This window comes from Acartia tonsa, chromosome 1, assembly GCF_053477335.1.
Source record: "Acartia tonsa isolate MP-2025a chromosome 1, ASM5347733v1, whole genome shotgun sequence".
Lineage (NCBI taxonomy): Eukaryota > Metazoa > Arthropoda > Copepoda > Calanoida > Acartiidae > Acartia > Acartia tonsa.
Genome location: NC_137260.1, coordinates 49,431,486 through 49,453,226, shown reverse-complemented (window position 1 = coordinate 49,453,226; position 21,741 = coordinate 49,431,486). Strand labels below are relative to the sequence as shown.

The 21,741-nt window shown below is 31.1% G+C and overlaps 1 protein-coding gene across 1 annotated transcript; it reads left to right on the top strand.

Moving 5' to 3' along the window:
- Nucleotides 1–1,523: 1,523 nt before the first annotated feature.
- LOC145322796 (uncharacterized) lies at nt 1,524–21,661 on the top strand. The gene is made up of 19 exons (XM_080165068.1): nt 1,524–1,677; nt 4,756–4,841; nt 5,429–5,467; nt 6,777–6,905; nt 7,768–7,869; nt 8,304–8,391; nt 9,715–9,803; nt 10,292–10,419; nt 10,667–10,740; nt 13,107–13,202; nt 14,473–14,591; nt 14,986–15,130; nt 15,456–16,478; nt 17,034–17,138; nt 17,988–18,035; nt 18,522–18,559; nt 18,935–19,064; nt 19,576–19,652; nt 20,292–21,661. Exons 1-19 carry the CDS (start codon nt 1,552–1,554, stop codon nt 20,362–20,364), a joined length of 2,715 nt encoding a protein of 904 aa, XP_080021194.1. The 5' UTR covers nt 1,524–1,551; the 3' UTR covers nt 20,365–21,661.
- The last annotated feature ends 80 nt before the right edge of the window (nt 21,662–21,741 follow it).

The window sequence follows — 21,741 nt, the reverse complement described above, 5'->3', positions numbered from 1 at the left end:
TGAATTCGATCCCTCCTTTTTTTATTCTAGTTTCAAAAAGAAAAAGTAAAATACCCTTCTCCCGCCTCTCCTAAATATTTTTTGCAAATTATACTATTTATCTATTTGTGGAAAAGTTTAAACACTTACACTTTATGTAAATTCCAGCAGAAACGCCCCTGTAAGCCTGTATGTGAGGGGGGGGGGATTATTCAACTTTGAATTTTAGTTTTTTTAGAGAAGGGGGGAGGTTAATTATCTGTAAGAGCGATTTCTCTTCGGAAGGTAAATATCCCCCCCTCCCTCAAATTAATAAAGGTACCTAAAAATCTTCAGTTTAAAGGAAAGTCATATTTGGTACATACATCCGACTGAGAGACAGACAAACATCCTGCTGCCTCTATTATATAAATAATACATATAAGATTCCACTTTTGTCTCTCTTGTTGAAGATAATTGGTGAAGATATCTTCAACAAGAGAGACAAAAGTGGAATCTTAAATTTCAAATATCGTATCGGCGTTGAAGATATCTTCACCAAGAGAGGGGAAAGTGGAATCTTACATTTCAAAAATCGTATCGGCGTTGAAGATATCTTCACCAAGAGAAGGGAAAGTAGAATCTTACATTTCAAAAATCGTATCGGCGTTGAAGATATCTTCACCAAGAGAGGGGAAAGTGGAAAGGTAGATTACAGTTTTAGAGGGTCAAAACCATAATCATAGATTATATTTCTGCTTCTATAAAAATGGATTCAACTCCCTAACTGTAATAAATACAAATAAAAATAATCAAATACTTCTGTTTTTATGAATAGTAATAAAATTGGATTTCAATAAATAAATCAAATAATAACCAAATATATTCATGGAATAATATTTATTTATAAACAAATACAAACAAGGATAACAACTTCCAAACAAAATGTGACTCAAATAATCAAAAAGTCAGACAAACAAGTAATGAAAAGTAAAGTAAAATATTGAAAGTTTTTTTTTATTTAAAAATAAAAGGTACTCTAAGACTTCATCATAGAAATCATTCATTTTAACTTTATACTCAATCGTCATGAGATTCACCAGTTTTTAATAAAGTAAGAATACAGTTCTTCCCAGCAAACATTTGTTTTTAAAAGAAGCATAATGTTTCTTTCTTATTTTTATAGAATTGCTACTCTTTAGAAAGTGTAAAGTATTGTTATAGGAATTATATATCTTACGGACGTACGGCCAACTTCCAGGGATCTAAAGGGATAAGACAATGGGTGATAAATTGATGTAAATCCCCAATAATGATACACAATATTACCCCTTCTGTAGCTTACAATTAGTGGTGGATATGTTTTTACACTCAACTAAATGAACAAACCCATCAAAATTCAATAGAAGTCAACAAGGTTGTTAAAGGAATAAAAATTAGATGTTATAAAACTTTGGGGACTAGTGTAACAAACAACCTAATATACACTCCTTCCCTGGGAAACCTCAAAATGCAGAAAAGTTTAAAAGATGCTGTATTGTGAATGAATATAAAATTACAGATTTTTGTAAATGTTTTTTAGATATATGAAAGATGAAGAAAATTAGCGTAACCTTGCCCAACTCGGCCAAAAAAGCAACATTCAAAGTTAGGAATTCTGTCAAGACAAAAATCAAGAAAAAGAAATCGGGAGATGGTTTTAGCAACCTAGAAAATAAGGTATTATAAATTTTAAAAAAATCTCCCTCAACTTAAATTTGGCCACAAATGATCATTTTAAAATTTCGTTAATTGAGATGCATATTTTTGGTTAGGTTTTTTTGCCACGCATTTCTACCTTGTTTGTACCCCAAAAATACAGGACAAAACAAGTTTTAGGCCAACATTACGCCACTCATATATGCAAATATCAAACTAAAAATATAATTTATTTGCTAAATCACGGCCCCTGTAGGCGTGGAGCTTTCCATAATGGCACGTGGGCATTTTTAAGAACTTTGGATTACTAATCTACGTAATAATCAAAATTAAAATATTTATTTTTTATCAACTTAACCTTTGTCAAGAACACAGTATTTAACTAACTTCTTTTCATTAGAGGATAACAAATTCATAGGAATTTTATATGGATATTATTAACATTACTTATTAAGAAACAAGGACGGTTTTATTCAAGAAAAAAGCCTCTCACAAACCGTGTTGTTATTATGTCAACATTAGTATGTAGTAATAATGTCATTAGGAGGCTCTCGATGTATCGATATATTAAGTCAGTCACGACCACTTTTCATTAAAGAAATATATAGTCGACATAAATCTTTCAAATAGTTAACACTTTTGACAGTCCTTGAAACCTTAAAACAACACAAATTCTCCCCGTTTTCAAGTTAGAAATATTTTTTATTACAAGCATACCCTACTGAAAGGATTTATTTAACCCCATCCCTTACAGGAACTCCCTGCCCTAACCCAAAATAAAGTATTAAACGTTTTTTGTATAGTTGATGTTACATTTCTGAAGCATTCAATTGAAGGTAAATTGACCCAAAGACTGACAACCTACCGTCACAGTATATTGTGGAAGAACTTCGCTATGAAAAAATGTGAGTTAGTTATACAGAAATACAAAAATATGAACAATGTCTAATTAATAAATCAATCAAAAAAGTAATTAAAATATTTCTTTTGCCACATTAAAAGAGTCGTAAATGACTCATATAGAAGAAAAATGAATTTATTTAAAAACCTTGTCTGGTAAGTCTTTCTATCGGTCGCTCAGTCAATCGTCATAATGACAATTATAAATTAGCCTACTTTTTTTTTAAGAGAAGTTTTTCTATAATTAGGGTCGGTCTGTCCGTACATCCGGAACGGTTAGCTCTTTTCGTTAATTTTAACATATTAGAATTTTCCTATCGATTTTTAAATTTGCGGGATGATTCCTATAACAGGTACAATTTAGAAAGCGTATCAACTCTATAATCGTTACCAAAAAGTCCTTACGTTCATTTTAAAAATGATTTTTGTATGATATAATATTCATATTCATCTGATTTTGGAATCCTTACTACAAGGTCAAATGAAATAAGCGAACCATTTCTATAATCATGTCAGTATTTCCAAAACAGATTTCAATTATATTCTGCTTATTTAGTTATGAGAATCTACAGGTATTAATGTTCGTTTCAGAGCTTCGCTTTTATTGTCATCCTTGTTTTATTGTAACTTTAATCAAAATTCTATTTAAAAATGCAATAAATATGTATTTTATGAACTTTAAATTAATACAAGCTTTGCTATATATTTACAAATGCATTGTAATGCAAAAAAAACCAACATTTTGGTTAAAAATAGATGAAAACGTGCAAAGTTACTTTGTTAAACATTTTTGCATGTTATAAATTGCATACTCTACACCTAAACTTGTATAATATGCAATTTGTGTACAGGGAGGGGTGGTATTTTCTGGAAAGACTATTTTACCCCAACTTTTCGCACGACAAATATATTCGATAATTGCTAAAATATTACCATACAAAAGCATGTTGTGATAAGTTACCAATTTAGAAAACTCACTAAGATCTAATTTTTATGAAGAAATGATTTTTTATAATGTTTTTTTCGTTCTGTTTTGTTTTTGTTACTTTCTATAAAAAAGCCTTAATTTTAAAAATAGGAAATGAGTGAGGGGTAGTTTTTTACCAAACCTTATCTATTATAACCCAAAGTAAAATTTAAACCCATGAACTCCTCTCCTTCCCTTCTCCTACCCTTTTCTGTATTTTCTGAGCTTCTGTTTTCGACTCTAGGTATTTTGAGTGACACAGCTGAAATAAACGTTGGCGTGTTCTATCCGTTGCATTTTTATATCTAAAGTTGTATTACGATGGGAGGATATATCCGAGTGTTCATTCATTTTAAACATCACTATTAGTAGCGTAGCTGCTTTATAAATCTTTCCTTGGCACTAGGTCGGTTAGTTACTTTTCCTAGTATATAGTTTTTCTGTTTGTCTGATATGATGCGCTTAATGTTAAACTATTTTTTAGAAAGCTTTATATGGCTCCTAGGTTGGTTTCAGGCTATTCAATTATGAAAACTAAGTCTGTTGTTTCATACTATTATTTTGCACCATCTATTTTCTAATTGCAGAGTTGCTGGCATATTGAGATTTTTTGTTTGTTTGTTTGTTATTATCTCATGAACTACCTTACCGATTGAGTCTTGATAGTTTAAGGCTATTTCACTACAAATATTTACTGTTTTAGTAAACTTTTCTATAAAGTGCACCGAGAATAAAGTGTCATACTTTTAGAATTTCAAATAATCAAACTTTGAAAATTGTATAATTTAATATGGATACTTCTTCAAACAATATGCAAGATACAGTAAAAGGACATTCTTAGGTTTTGAGTATTGAGATGCCTCTCTTAAAATACTCTAATGTATTGTCCTAGGAATCATTATTTTTTGCAAAAATCAGATGAATAAGATAATTTCATCATATAAAAAGTTGTTGACAAAAATGTTAAAATGTAAGTACTGACTTTTTGGTAACAATTATAGGGTTGCTAAGCTTCCTAAATAGTACCTAACTGTTATAGAAATCATCATGCAATGCTTAAAATCAATAGAATAATTCTTGCATGTCTAAATATACGAAAATAGGTAACCTTTACGGACGGATGGGACGTTCCTAATCATAGGAAAGCCTCGCGTTTACAGATCCAGAAAGTTCTTCCCCGGGATATGGTGGATATGGTTGTGGTAAAAATTATTCAGCTTTTAATTATTCAGGGATACGATGGACACGATTTTGATGGAAAATCTAGCATTCATGGCAGCCACAGTATCATCGATGGAGCTTCAAGTATTCATGGCAGGTAAGACCTGCCACTCTAGCGTAATATGTAGTGCTTCCACTCATCCTTGGGGAGGTGATGGATTTGAATCTTGGCCAAAACAGCATCTTGACTGTTTGCTGATATATCAAGTTAGAGTACAGAGGGTATGAATTGGCTTAACACCAGCGCATTTCATAACCACGCACAGTTAGGTATTTCAGGCGAGGGTCGTGCAATCAAAGGGTTGTTTGTAATAGTTGGGTTGTTTGTATTTTAGGACCTACTATAAAATAGCTGACCCTACATTGTTATTGGCACTCCGCAGAGGGTTTCCACGGAAGGTATTACCAATAAATCCTATAATATTTAGAGGAAAAAAGTCGAGCAATCATATGTCCATTTTCATGAAGTAAAAGTCTCCAAACAAAAAAATATTGTTTGAAAATTCTTAAATTTAACACTTAACAATGTGGTAATAGGTTTCAAATATCATTGGCATAAAAGCATAAAATATGTACTTTTTATCAAAAAAATTGTGTAATTTTTTTCTTCAGATAAACTAACCCTTTTCCCTGTTTGATATCTTGTAGTAAATTTGTTTTAAAATAACTTTTATAATTTTTCAGGTCATCATTGCACGGAACACATAGCATTGTAAATGAAAGGTAAGGTCATTATTTTCTAGTATTGGTTTGAAACCTATTAACATAGCTGGATTAGAACTGGTTCTGAGCCATACTAGAAATCATGTATCGTATCCTATCCTAGACAAATTTTACACCAGGGTCAAAAATCCGTAATTAATCTTATAATTTTTACTAACCAAGGAAAGCTGTCTATAATACTATGCGATAAATAACTATTCTACAATTGACAATTTTGATAGTAAATCAATGCTATCTTAGATAATATGAATAATATTTGTTCTTATCCATCTTTGGATGCTATTTTTCCTATTTTTTAATTCTTCAAAACTAAAGCATTTAAATTTGATACAAGTTCATAATTAGGTTCAACACTACAAGGTAGAGTAATAACTTCCTTCAACAAAAATAGCTACCAAAGCTAGACTTTTTCACTGATGAATTTGGATAATAAATTGTTCTCCACTGTCCTATATATGTATCTAGAGAGGGAGGAGACATTAAGCTTTTTATTACACTAGTCCCCAAAGTTTTATATTTTCATTTTCTTATATTTGGCTTAACAGCTTCGGGGACTTTTAATTAATTTTGATTGGTTAAATGATTAAGTTGATCTTCCAAACGTTTCAACCAATATAAAGTGGGAGGTAGGTTGTGCTAAAATTCCGTAAAGGTGTGAGTTTTAAGGCTTAAAAACAATAGTAGAACGATAATATTCACAAAATATGTGTATTTCTGGCAGTCCGGAATTATGGGAGTGTGAGCAGATGTATGGCAACCTCAGATTATAGAGAAGCTTTGCTTCTCTATGTATAACAATATAATTCAGATAGAACTTGAATGTTGTTTATTAGAATAAAGTCCTGAAGATACTAACTACCTTACATGATAAAATCAATAGCATGGAATTAGGGATACATATTAAATCAGTATTACATAGCAAATATATAACATAAACATGATAATTAGGCCAGGCTAGTCTCATCCCTGCAATTGGGAGGAGGCTAACCAATATTATTGATCAAAATATACAGTTACAAGCATAATAAAGGTAAACAAACAAATAAATCTTATTGGGGGTTATATTACACGGCTTCGCCCGTCCTTCAAGGGAAAATCAATAATAAGGGCTTAGAGCTGGAAAGCGAAGCTACTCTATAGCTAGGAAAGTAAGGAGGATACCACATATTCTTTATTGAATAGAACCATAGACAAAAATTTATATATTTATATTTAGTGAATATTATCGTTCTACTACTGTTTTTCCTTAAAAATCACACCTTTACGATATTTTAGCACAACCTACCTCTTACTTTAATGATTTGACTAGGTCCGGAGAAGTATTGTTTACCCGCGCAGTATCTGCCCCTGATGGAAAAAGTATGGTTTCTATGGGCCAACATTCAAATGACAATAACAGCAAAGTCTCACTTAACTCTCTTGATGTTCCTATTATTGGGTAAGTTTATTAATTTAAGTTGTTTTCTACTAGCGGCTTCACCCCTGGCCTCTAGGGCTCCACCCCTAGAGGTTAAGTTCTCCTCTTTTGTAGAATCGTTTTAAAGCTGTAGAGATATTATAAAAATTTACTCTCCGGTAGGGGGTACTTTTTTTTTGACTACAAATAAAATATAAAAATATTTTGGCGGGGGGGAGAGGGATTTCTTCAATTTTCAGAATTCCCTGAAAAGTAGAGCACAATAACTTCCAATGTTACCGAGATCTTGAGCTTCAGAAGGAATGACAGACAGACGGACAATATAAATCGCATCAAACGAAAACTAAAAGTGTCCAATCTCTCTAAAAAAGATTTTTATTACCTTAATGTTAAAAAAAAATAATTTACCCTACTTTTTATTTCTTAAATTGAAACTTTAAAATTTATATATGAACACAGTAATAGTGTCTGACTGATTATGACGTAACAAAAAAAATTAGCCAATTAGAGGCCACTATAAATTTTACCATTGGTCAATAACGGCCTCTCATTGGCTAATTTTTTTTTGTTACGTCATAATCAGTCAGACACTATTACTGTGTTCTTTATATATCATTTTTAAAAGAATATTATTTTTAAAGGATAATTAATTTTTTATTTATCATTAGTTATGAAATATGTTTTTCAAATGAACAAAAATAATTCTTTCATATATAGCAATTATCAGGGCTCGGCATTCAATTCTTCATATGCGGCTTAGGGTAGTTAAGACTAATGGTTTAGGAGTTTTGGCCGCGACTTTTTCTTAGCCGCGTAGCTGCCGATTCCTGTTTTTTGTGAGGATATCATTAATCGCAAATAAACCTAATTTCCTTTATTTTAGAGAAGGGTTGAAGCCAGGCATGGATATTCAACCGCACATGACCGCTGCACTAGCTGTTATGGACACCCTGGCTACTGATGCAGCTGTCTCCCCATCTCTAAGGTAAAATATGATATCCGCATTTATAGAAGGACTTCTATTTTGCTATTTCTTAAGATTTATTTCATTTTCTTAGATCTTATTTTGGTTTGACACAAAATTATTTTTTGGTTTATTAAAAAAGTTAGACTCTTTCTTGGGTGCTTTTAAACCACATTTTAATTTTGGGTGTAGTACCGTGTCTTTCTTTTTAAAAACTGGTAAATATAAATCTTATAAATTCGTTTTTAATTTTGGGTGTAGTACAATGTCTCTCTTTATAAAAACTAGTAAATATAAATCTTATAGATTCGTTTTCCAATCAACGACTGTAACAAAATTCTAAAACTATATAAATCTGTTAGTAGACTAGATATATCAAGAGTTGATAATATTTTAAAAATGCGTTTTAAATCGTATTTATACTTTTCTTAATACTGTTTTTTTTTAATCCATAGACGAATCAGTATAAGAACAGACGAAACTCCTAAAGTGGATCATCGAAGACTGTCCTTCAGAAAGTCGAAACCAAATGAACCAACACAGGTTATATATAATTTTTTTTGTAAAGCACAACCCGCAGGGTTCACCCCTCCCCCTATCCCCACAATGATAGGCCCTTTAAAAAAATGCAGTAGGTGATTCTGGGCTCGATAGGCACTTTATCAAATCCTATGGAGAAGTTGCCTTTTTTTTCTTCAAAAATGCTACTATTTTTATTACTAGTTGGTTCGACGCTAGGGGAGTGGATTAGGTAAGGAAAATAGCTTAAAACCAGCCAAAAACATATATAAAGCTTACGAAAAGTACAACCGATTCGAACCAGTATTTTCCTTGATCTTTAGTTTTTGATAATTAAATTATTTTATAATATAGAACAACACATAATATTTTACAATTTAACTTTTATTTTCATTCATTTAAACAGAATTAATTACTTAAATTTTAATCAATTATATTCAAAAGAATGAGGAAATACAATTTGATTTGAATATTCCATGAACAATGAGTATAACATCCATAGGTCAATTACAAGTTGCTTAGCGGAAGTTCTGAAATTTAATATTTAAATTATAGAGGTGTTACGCTCCTAACAATTTCACAAGAACTTGAGATTTTAAACTCAATTTTATACCACTTACAACATATTCAAGTTTTACACAAACATAGTTAACTAACTTTCTGTTATTGTCTTAATATTTATCCAAAATGTTACCTCATTATTACAGGAATCCGATAGGAACGACGTCTAAATTAGATACTAACTAACGGACATCACCACCCTTATGTATTAAAGTTTCGCTTTTAATACATCTCAAAATGCTTTGCCATAAAAACTGCGTCAAGTTTACTCAAGTTTAAATGTACATATGAATGACGCATAGAAAAGATTAGTTTAGATAATCCGGTATGTCTGTTGTTTAATGAAAAGATTTACTCTAGTTCAATATTTTTAAAAACAAGGATGACAACATCCATTAAAGCGAAGGTCTCTAATCAGACGGTAAGACAAACGTACATCAATACTTATTTAGTGTCGGAACATAATAAGCAGAATATAAATTTATAAGTTTAAACTAATTAGTATATAAATGTGTTTCAAAGTTTCGCTTTTGATATTATTTCATACACTGCGGACGAACAGACGGCATAGTTATAGAAAAACAATGCTTTAAAAAAATGAATATTATAATATTGTAAACAAATTTTACTATTTACTATGTGGAATAGTAACAAAACTACTTTTATTTTAGCAATCTGCGTTATATTATTAAGTATTTAAAGTGGTAACAGTGTTATTAAGTTAAATTCGTAGACAATGTTTTTTGTTTCGTCCATTTATATGACGTAATATTTCTTGTTTTTTAGACTTTAGTATTCAGTTTTTCTAAGAACGACACAGATGGCTTGGCTGATTTACTCAAAAAATCTGGGTTTCAAGACAAAATTCCAACTAGGTACACTAGTTATTCGTGAAAATTAATAGAGTAGAAATAAAACTTTAGTTTTTTTATCGCAACGTATAACAGACACCTTTCCGCGGATATATGGCAATTTTTCATTTTTAACTGTTATATTAACGTAAATTGTGCAAAAGGAAAAATATTTTGCTTGTAATTCATCAAAATATTTTTTTATATTACATCTTTGGTCTGTTCCTGAAATTTAAATTTTGCTATGTGATTATTTCATCTGGTGTTATTTCCCTGTCGTAAGAATGGATAAATTATTACTTGGATATTACACCAACCTAAATTGACGACAATTATTATAAAATCAATAATTTATGACAGCTTGACTTTAGTAAAGTGTTGGTTTTGATCTGTATAAAAGGTTGGAGGTAATTTAACGTTTTTTGGACAATGTTTGGTTTATTTTTTTTTATATATATGATTATATAATTCCAAAAATGCTTTTAGTAAAGCTATTTTTGTGATTTTTTTAGCATAGTAAATGAAGCAGAGCAGATCAAAGTGGTTGACAAGCACGAGGGGGTAGACACAGATGATCCGGTGCCGTTTAGAACATTTCCAGATTATAATTCACCACCAGGAGTTATCATCACTTCACAAGGTATATTGGTACAATCCCACAAATGCCTACCGAGCATTGAACCCCAACCCTTCCTTATTTTCAATTTATTTAAATAATAGCGGGGAGGGTAAGGGTTTTCATTGCTCTGCAAGGGAAACTCCCGATATATTTAAACGATTTTTCAGTTAGATGTACCAAAATTTTTTAAATTGAGGATAATACCAAATTTTCTCATTAATAATTAAAAGAATGTTTTTGAATTTTAAAAATCTTCTAAATTTTTTAGATCCTGATCCAGATGGGTTCTTGGATAAGAAAGAGGATAGCAACGCAGGATCTTCTGGTTATAAATCCCTCCAGGTCAAAATATTTCCTTTATATTTTCAATTTGTAAAACATAAAAGAGAATGAATTGATATTTATTTCAACGAGGTGCCACGCCCCCAGCATCTACGTGGACAGAGGTGCTAGAAAAAAAGGGCTTAAAATCATCCAAAGAATTTAAAAATAAACATAAAATAGCCTAAAACTATCACAGAACCCATGTGAAGTTGACTTAAAATATGAGAACTTAATCGGTACAGTAGTAATTGAGATCTTAAGCTTCAGATAAAAATCTCGCACTTTTTTTTTAGTAGCGAAGATCCTCTATAATTTACTTTGTCTGTCCGTCAGTCAGTCAGTCAGTACGTAAAGCTATGGGTGAAACGTGATTTTCTCGGCTCCTATTAAAGATAGACAGCTGAAATTTTTAGTGAAGATTCCTATGACCTATGCTCATCTATTCTATACATTGCATTGTATTTCAAGACATAGGACTTAAATTTTCAGGGATTAATTTATTTTACATTCTACATATTTTTACCAAGTTTTATCAATATTTGTTTACTAATTGGCGTGCTAGATCGATTCCTAGATTTTTAGGTTTTCATGAGTTTCTCTATTCCTGTTCAGGTTTGACGGCTGAAAGTATCAGGGATTGAATCAATGAATATGATCATATTATACACACTTCCATCAAGTTTCATTAAGATTTGTCCATTAGTTGGGTGCTAGATTGATTCCCAGATTTTAAAGTTTTCGTGATTAAAAGGTTGCGTGATTTTAAAGACTTTGTGATTTCCCTATCTTATCAAGTTTAATGATTAACGTATGACACTGCTCTATAGTAAATTTTTTCCCGGTATCCATTCATAATTTTGAGCTTCGTTACTTATGAATGTTGTCATCCTTGTTTATTATAGGATTATTATTTGCAAAAAAAAGTTTAACTTACCAAGGGATATTTTGATTTTTGTTTACAAAAGGAGTTATTCAAATTATTAATTTAAAAATAACCTTTCATTATAATAAAAATTTATTTCGGAAATCAGAGGAGTACAATATTGCATTGGTTAATAGCCACACTGGCTATTCTGAATTGGTCAACAACAAAATATGTTGTTGGCCCTTCCGTTGTACAATATACTGGCGACATGTATTTACAATAGTGATAGAATGTACGGTTAGTTAGTATAATTGTATCCATATGCTATGTCTCTACTGGGAGCCTACAGGGGATGTCGTGGATGTGATTATAAGAATCACATTTAATCACAATTGATGTGATTGTGGCCGGTTAAGGCCGACATGCTGCTGCGTTAGTTCACACGCTGTGCTGTCCTTATCCTGAGTCAAGTGCTGTGCACTTGAGCCAAGAATCAAAGAGCACAACGTGTCCTGAGGTCTGACTTGGTTAACCCCTGGGTGTGGGGGGGGGGGCGTGGTGGGGTGGTTTGGGGTGGTTTGGGGGGGGGGGTGTGCGTGGGGGTTCATTTGGTGTTAATTTTAACTTGTTTTTTGGTTTAATTTAGCCACAATGTTATCGTTTAATATACAGATTGTTCAAATTAGATTTGTTATTCTTTAATAGAAATGAATACAAAGTAAAAATAGAGGTTATACATAGATGCCTTAGAATTTTATTGTCCATAATTAATTAAACAGATTGAATAGCGCTGATACACTTAGTTGGATTATTTCGAACAAATTACAATTATTAACAACCTTAAATAATTTATTTCATACTATTTATCTTTGAGATGAATAATTTAAAATCATTTTAAAGATAAGCATTCATTTATGTAAAGTCCATTGGGTAATGGATAGCCTGGACAAGGTTGAGACAACCAGTGTGATGTATCCATTGTTATTAGGTTATGGATAGCCTGGACAAGGTTGAGACAACCAGTGTGATGTATTCATTGTTATTAGGTTATGGATAGCCTGGACAAAGTTGAGACAACCAGTGTGATGCATTCATTGTTATTAGGTTATGGATAGCCTGGACAAAGTTGAGACAACCAGTGTGATGTATCCATTGTTATTAGGTTATGGATAGCCTAGACAAGGTTGAGACAACCAGTGTGATGTATCCATTGTTATTAGGTTATGGATAGCCTGGACAAGGTTGAGACAACCAGTGTGATGTATCCATTGTTATTAGGTTATGGATAGCCTGGACATGGTTGAGACAACCAGTGTGATGTAACCATTGTTATTAGGTTATAAAAATCATGGATAGCCTGGACAGGGTTGAGACAACTAGTGTGATGTATCCATTGTTATTAGGTTATGGATAGCCTGGACAAGGTTGAGACAACCAGTATGATGTATCCATTGTTATTAGGTTATGGATAGCCTGGACAAGGTTGAGACAACCAGTTTGATGTATCCATTGTTATTAGGTTATGGATAGCCTGGACAAGGTTGAGACAACCAGTGTGAGAAGCTACAGGACTAATCCACAAATATCATTAGTATCCCAACATCAAGAAACTGAGGTTTGGCCTTTACATTCATTTATCAACAAGGATGACAACAACCATAAAGCAAGGAAGCATAAAAATTCTTTTAAATTAACATAATTGCGCCATAAAAGAAAATGTCCATTTATTTGTAAAATTCAGGCTCTTTATTTCAATGCAAGCTTATTTGCATTATGTTCTTTTTAAAGTAGCGATATATAGCCATTACATACCCATATGGTATTTCTAAGTTTTTTTTTATTGGAGTTATGTTTATACATGATATTTGTTTTTCTCACACTTTTTCAAATTTCAAGGAATTTTTCATTCATATTATAAAGAAATGAATTTTGTTACCAACAGACAGAAAGTTATAAAATTATAGTTTTGTGTAGTGTACCTTTAGTCTTAGAATTAATATTAGGATTATGTGGGATATACAATATGTGTTTTTTCTCTCTTTTTTGGTCTTAATATTTAATCATAACAATATTTTTATTTTGCACTTTTTATCTTTGGAAAAATTTAGGGATTAATTTAATTACTTTAATCTAATTTTTGCCTGATAAGAAATTGTTTTTTATTTGATTACTATTACAGTAAACCTATTATTTATTTTTGTCATTAATCAATAATATTATTAAATAATCGGCGTTTTGTAGTGGTCATAAATTTAAATGAATATATATAGTACAAGTCAGCCGAATATTTTGTGGATTACAATTCAAAAAATATATGAAATATTTTTTACGCAGCAGCCAAAAAAAAGCTTATTAGCGTTTTTTATTAATTTTCAACTTTGATTCTTTTATCTTTATGATACAAATACTTTTATTTAATTACTATTAGTAATTGAAAAATTTGTTTTCATAAGAGAGTAAGGGGCAATAGACTATAAATAATGATGACCCATATTGTCATGCACTCTGCGATTCGTTACCTTAAACATTTTAAGGGAACGGTTGAATGGTGGTTTCCCTCAAGGTTGATATTCGAGCATAGGAACCCTCCGGCCATTATTTTGAAATAAATTTAGTTTTTCTTGTGTTTTTGTTCTAATGTGGGTTAGGTATCGTTAGGTGTTATGGGTACAGGATAGCCCCGCAGAAGTTAGGAATAAAGAAAAAATATCCCTCTTATTTTCAATTCATTTAAACAATATGGGGTTCTGTGCTCGCTAGACACTTAGAGGGGAAACACAGGTAGTTTTGTTTAACCCGATAGAGGTACATTCATTTATCGTCCATTGTACTTTCCCTGAAATTCTGATGTATAGAATTAAACAAACGAAAATGTTATTATTTAGGCCAAGATACAAAGTCGGCAGCACTTCTGGGACTTCTTTACCATGGTCATATCTCTGCTCTGGGGAATCTTTATCTTCTTCGGTGCACTCGTCATCTACATCTATGATATTTTACTCAGGCAATTTTCATCAACTACAAGTTGAAGATATTACACTTGCACCCAGAGTTTTATGTTTACGTTTTCTAATTCGATGGCTTGACAGATTTGGTGACTTTTATTAGATTTGATCGGTTGGTTCATTAAGTTGTACTTGTAATTTACAGATGGGATAATTTTGTATATTAATATTGGGGATGTCAATTAATTTATCAGCCGTTGTCTTATCCCTTTTAATCTTGGTAATTCTATACATTTTAAATATGCAGCTCCAGGGCATGACGGCCGCGCCTCAGTCGCACATAAGTCTCAAATAGACATCCAGATGGATCTTGAATTCATAATATGATGATTTCATTAGTGCTTAAAATATTTATATTGATTAAAATTTGTTGAAAATATTTGTTAAAACCAGAGAAGAAGATCATGATGAGCTGAGTCCAATTTTCAACGTTACCATGACCACCATTGGTATAGCCACCATGTTCTATTTCATCGTTGATATCAAACTTTACATCTCAAAGCTGGAGAAACGTGCCTATGGAAATCTTGAACTAGGAACTTAATATATTATATTAACCTTAAAGTCTGATGAGTTAAAATGTTCAAAGTCAAATTTTTCTATCATTGAGATCTGTATGTTATACCGCAATAGCTATACTGAATTAAGTGCAGTTTAAAATGAAACAATCTTTAAACAAATTTAAACTATTGGTCAGTTATGCTACAAAAGACAAACATATATATTTGTAAATATTTTTTCATGAATTTTTTTATTTATCAGATAACTTTGTTTCTCTTTTTTTTTATGAATATTGAGGCTACAACTCATTTCACTCTAAATATATGTATATTGTATAATACATAATTTGTTGGTATGTAGGAGACTTAAAACTCGTGGAAGGGGAGGACGGCGACTGGCACGTAGAGCTACCCATGCCTGGGGAAAAGAAACTGCTACCTGAATATTATGGCTTTGTTTCTGGCAGGCATGCCGGTAGCTTCTTCCTCAAGATTGGCGCTGGATTCTTCTGTACATTCCACCTTGTCCACCTGCTTGTCAACTTGATCAAAACAATAACATTCTCTAATTTTGGCAAAGATGAAACTCTGTATGATATCTGTCAGGCCAAAACCAATTTTGCCTATGAAATCCTAATCATTTTCTATGTTATGCTTCAGTTCTATGTTATTTTCAAGTTTGGTAATGTTATTGTCAACAAAAATAGATCTCTGGCAAGATTTGCTTTCATGCACTGCTTGGCCACCAGTCTTAGTTTCTGGGCATACACTCTTGTCAATGAGACCGTTGATGTTCTGGTTAAGAAGAAGTTCTACTATGAAGACTGTGAGGAGGGTGATTATGATGGTGGTCATTATTACGGTGGAGAATTACATCCTCTGTATAATTGTACCAACATAGGCACATTCGAATGTACCCTGGAGAAGCGATACTTTTGTGTTAGTTCAAACAAAATGGCGGATGGTCTGTTCGGGGTTACCACATTTTTGTATCCGTTTTCTATTGAGTTTAACATTCTTGTGGTGGGCATCTGGTACATTCTCTGGAGTAACATTGGAAACATTCATGATCACAAAGAATCTTTGTCTTTCCTGCCATCAGTGACACCCAAAGGCTCCATGGAGGTTCTGCACAAGAGCGAGAATAGAAAGGAAGCCATGGTCATCTTTGCCGACTGTAAATCCTCCATTACTGGCCTCATACTGGGAACCCTAGTATTCATTCTTACTATAGTCACGGCTATTTTGATTTTTGTGTTTGAAGGTAGCTGTGATGATAACCTGTTGTATATTTCTGACGACATCAGCTATACCCTGGAGAGTTGTCTGTTGGGCTTGATGATTGGGGTGTCCTGCTATGTGTACTATAAACTTGCCAGTTTCCAAGTAAGATACAGATTTTATATTTTAAAATGGTAGAAAAATAGGAAGAAAATAACTATTCTGCAATTGTTCTATATTAGCATGTTTGTTCTATATAAAAAAAATCTTGCTTTAATCAGAGGTCAAAAGATATAAATTAGTAATATAGGCTATCCTTGGTCATAATTTCTAAATTTTTACTGTATGATACTTCTTTTACACCATTTAACAGCACTCACAGCTAAGAACAAAAACAAGAATAATCTGTAACAAATAAAACACAAGATGCTTGATATGGATGAACATACTTAAATTTTAAGATTTGATTATAGAGATTCTACGCTTTTGACAATATACTTTATCATCCTAGTAATTCATATTCTAAAATTCAAGGAAATATGATAGTTATATCATATATATTTATTATTCAAAAAACAAAACAAAAAATCATTATGTTAAAATTTGATATTTACTGTTATAAAAATCAATATTTAAGTGTTGAAATTAAAGTTAATGATAAGAGTGTTTCTAAATGTATAAAAGGTATGTTAAAAACAAATAATGTATATTTTTAATTAGGTGAACCCAGACCCAATCTCATTTCTGGATGACCTCCTGTTGCTGATTTGTATTCCAACATTTGTCATCTACTTTCTCATTACATTGATTCCAAATTTTGTCTATGTAAGTATTTATATGTTTAGAGTGGCAACGCTACGCTATTGTGTTGTTGTGTTATAGTTCACTAGCGGCTACGCCCCTAAAGGCCTCTAGGGGCACTTGAGGAGGGGGGAACTGAATTTAATAACCCATTTTTTTGTTTTAGATTTAAACAGACAAGTATATAAAATTTGGTGGGAGGAGGTTATTTTTTTCCAGGGGTGATTTCTCTCCCGCAAAACCAGGTCCTATGAGAAGCTAACCTGTAAAGAAAAACCATATCGGTTTAGTGGTTAGCGAGATCCTTCGTTACAAACAAATAAACAGACAGACAGATAGATAGACTTTATTATAAGGATAAAATAATATAATCTAAAAATTAATCACAAATTAAATTTAAAAGAAAAATTGAGGACAAAAATAATAGAATTGAAAAATATGTAAATTTCTATCATATTAGATTTGATAAAAAATTAGTTTATTTTCATTAGAGTCACATGCCCTTTCTTGTGTAGACCTCCTACCCTCTCTCCTATTTTAAAATAAATCGAATTAATAGGAATGGGAGGGTAGTTTTTCCTTTTTAGTGTTTTATATGTAAGTAAGTAAGTACACTCAATAATTTTGAAATCAGTCAATATTAAGTCATAAAGAAAAACTCTGCCATTTTTGGCGGAGTTTTAATAAAAATTTTCTTTACGCTGTTAGGTTAGATTAAGCAGGTGATAATAGATATTGTTCTAAACTTGAACACTTGTATATTACGCATATTCATATATTCAAAGATAATCTTTTTATCCTCAAAGAAAAAAAATACAATTTTTTCATCAAATCCAAATATTGAGAAGATTTCAATATTTTATTATTTTTCAGAAATTTGATGTGAACAGTTTTATCACAAACATCTTGACAATTATTCAGGTTTATTTTCATACTTGAATTGTATATTTTTAAGTGGCAAAGCTACTCTACGAAACTCTTTACAGTGTCTATAAAAAATGACATCATACAATACAAATGACCAAGGCAAATACACAGACTAAATCACCAATGGTAGGTCAGTATACATTTTAATTGGGCAATTGTAAGCCAGTATGATGTCATTTTTATAGGCCTATGAAAAGCTTCCTAATTTCTATTCAGCATATTTGTTGACGATAAAACTCACTTAATATTATTGCTACTTTTGCATGTGATAGAAGAAAAAAAGTATAAAGTCGAACCAAGAATTTAATGTAAATAATTAGAGTAAAAAATAAGGGCTAATCTTATAACTTAAAAAACATTTTTTAAAAGTTGAATAATTTATTATGAAATTCTTTTAAAACCAGGCATATTGACTTGCTCAACGTTATATATAAATTTTTAAGAATATAATATCCTGACTTACATTAAACTTATTGTTAGGTGTTTGTGCAGACTCCATTGATTATTGATGGTCTAAGGTAAGGTTAACATTTTAATTTACAGGTACAAAAATAACAAATAAAAATAAATTAAAAAACGGGAAGAAATATGGAAATAAGTCCATTGGTGGTGCAAGGTGCACCAACATTTTTTCCAAATATAAAAAAACGACGGTATGTTTAATCAAACAAACCTCCCTCTCTTTAAATAAATAGAAAATAAATAAAGGGGGAAGAGGGAGGTTAATTTTTCGTTTCTATTACTATGTCATTTTAGGTTAGGTTATTTTGGGTAACAGGTAGCCCCGCAAGCAGTGGTGAATTGGAAAACAAAATAAAAGCAAAAATTAGGTTGGGAAGGTCAGTGAACTTTTTTAATATAAAAGAGATAATTTGACTTAACTGTACTTTTAGGAGATGCTCGAAGGATGCAGAAACCCAGCGAAGACTGAAGGGAAGAAATTCTCTGATGCTTCTGATTATTCTGAATCTTGCCTTGTATCTTCTGGAAACTGTCAATGTTTCCAGTAAAACTAATCAGAAGGTAGAGACACAATTTGTACTTTCCTCTTTTTACATTCTTAAAGGAGTTTATGGTTTTATCAGAGATCACAGGGGATAAAACAATGGATGGTAAATTTATTTACGATCCCAATAATAATAGAATAAATTACCCCTTATGTAGATTGAAACTATTAGTTGAAACGTTTGGACACTCAACCAATCAAAATTGAATAAAAGTACCAACAGTTTTTAGCCAACGAATGATGAAACGTGACAATAAAATATTGGATACTTGACCCATAGTCAAAGTGCTTAAAAAGTTTTGTTAAGGTTAAATTTTCTTTTTTACCTTCATTTCTCAATATTTACTCTATCTCCTCTTATTAATTGTGTATTTTGGGAATAATGCATAGTATAAGAAAGTTACAATTTTGTTAATTAAATTTCTTAAATTTGTTACCTACTTCACAACTTTATTATAGAAATTGGATTTGATTAACATTGACGAATTTCGCTACCTATGGAAGTAATTTTTCTTGTTTTAATTCTAGAACTACAAGAGTTTTTATGGCCTGGAAGGATGGACTGTTTTAAGTCATGCGACTCTGCCGTTGTGTATTTTCTTCAGGTTAAATTTTCTTTAGTCACGCAACCCCATCCAATCATCATCATGAATTTCGTATTTTTTTTAAAATCATAGCTTTTCTATGATTAGGGTCAGTCCGTACGTCTGTCCGTCCGTTACGGTTAGCTCTTTTCGTTAATTTAAACAGGTTAGATTTCGATTTCAAACTTTGCATGATGATTCCTATAACAGTTAGGTACGACTTAGAAAGCGACACAACTCTATAACCGTTACCAGAAATACTCTACGTCCATTTCAAATATGTTGATTTTTTAATTTTTTTACATTAAATTCTTGTATATTAAAATTATCCGATTCATCTGATTTTTGGAATGATGATTCCTACTACAACAAGGTACAATGTTATAAGCGAAGCATATCAATAATCAAGTCCTAAAAATATAAGTATGTCCTTAAACAGTATCATGTATTTAAGCAGTTTTGCAACAAATTTACTTACAATTTCTTGTCCTCCTTGTTTTATAGCAGTGATACTCTACAACTTAAAGGGTAAGCATAATTTAATTGGCTTTAATCAATTAAGATTTTTAGATTATAAACAATGAATATTAATATTACTCATTTTGCCCGTCGGTCTGTCTGTAATTCTTTTATTTGTTTAGAATATGTAATTATTTGTAGGTTCCACTCTTCAGTGGCTCTGGTTGATATATGGAATTCTGCCTACAAACCACCAGAACATTCCCACCATTAGAAGAAAGAGAAGATAAAATACAAATATTAGGGCAAATCCTGTACAATTCCTCTTGCTAGTCTAAGAGTTAGGATTTAGTTAGCCTTAAATAGATGTAAAAATACCTAATTCCTAGGCAAGTTTTAGAAATTTTATAGAATTTTGCCCATTATCTACCTTTTAAAATGTTTTGAAATAAAATATATCATTATCAATAAGGAATTAAGTAAATAAAATATTAGTTATAGCTATAGACAAATCTAATTTCCATTCCGTTAAGTATCCTTATTTTTTTAAAGTTATAAATAAAAAAATAATTCAAAATAATTACTTATGATAAGATGTAACCCGTTTGTAAAAATGTAGTGTTATGGTTGGGTTAGGTATGGAAGGAAATTAGACTAGAGCAAATGATAGGTTAGGATAAGAAAAACTTGCATGGTTAGGTAAAACAGGTTATATTATATGTCATCTGTGACCAGTAAAATTGGATAATAGTTATTTATATTTTTTTCATTCAGCTGTAATTATATATACATATTATATATGTGGTTTTTTTTGTATTGTAAATATTCTATATCAAATTAAAACACAAAATTTTTAAAAGCGAAGCTTTTCTATAATTAGGGTCGGTCCGTCCGTCGGTCCGAGATAGATAGCTTTTATTCGTCGTTAATTTAGGCATGTTAGAATTGTCCTATCGATTTCAAACTTTGCATGATGATTCCTGTAGTAGTTAGGTAAGATTTAGAAAGTGTAGCAACTCTATAATCATTACCAGAATGTCCGTATGTCCATTTAAACATGTTGATTTTCTACATTTTTAACAACAAATTAAGCAACTCTATAATCAAGTTTTAAAAACGTAAGTATGTCCAAAAACATTATCCTGTATCAAGCAGTTTTTCAACAAATTTACTTACAATTTTGCTTCGACTCTTATACTTTTATATTCTGATTATTCAGTTTAGACACTATACAAGTGTCCGTTTGTCCTACCGTTTCAGTGCTTCGCTTTTATGGATGTTGTCATCCTTGTTTATTTCTAAATTTCTAAAACAAAATGCAAATTATAAGAGCATTTACGCTTTTTGTACTAGTAAATTTCTTAGTAATTAAGTATCTACAATTTATTTTTAGACATAAAATGTATCAACCAGAAAAATTTAGTTCTCATACGAATTAAATTATTAATGTGATCCATTATAAACCAGTATTTTCATTCTTTTAAAATTTTTAATAAAAAAATATTTTTGTATTAAACTATATTATAAAGAACCTTTATAATCATGTAAAAAAGTTATGAAATATAATGTACAAATAATTTGGAATTTCTGACAAAAAAATCTTGTTACATTTATTGGAATATAGAAATGCTTTCTATCTAATTTGATATCT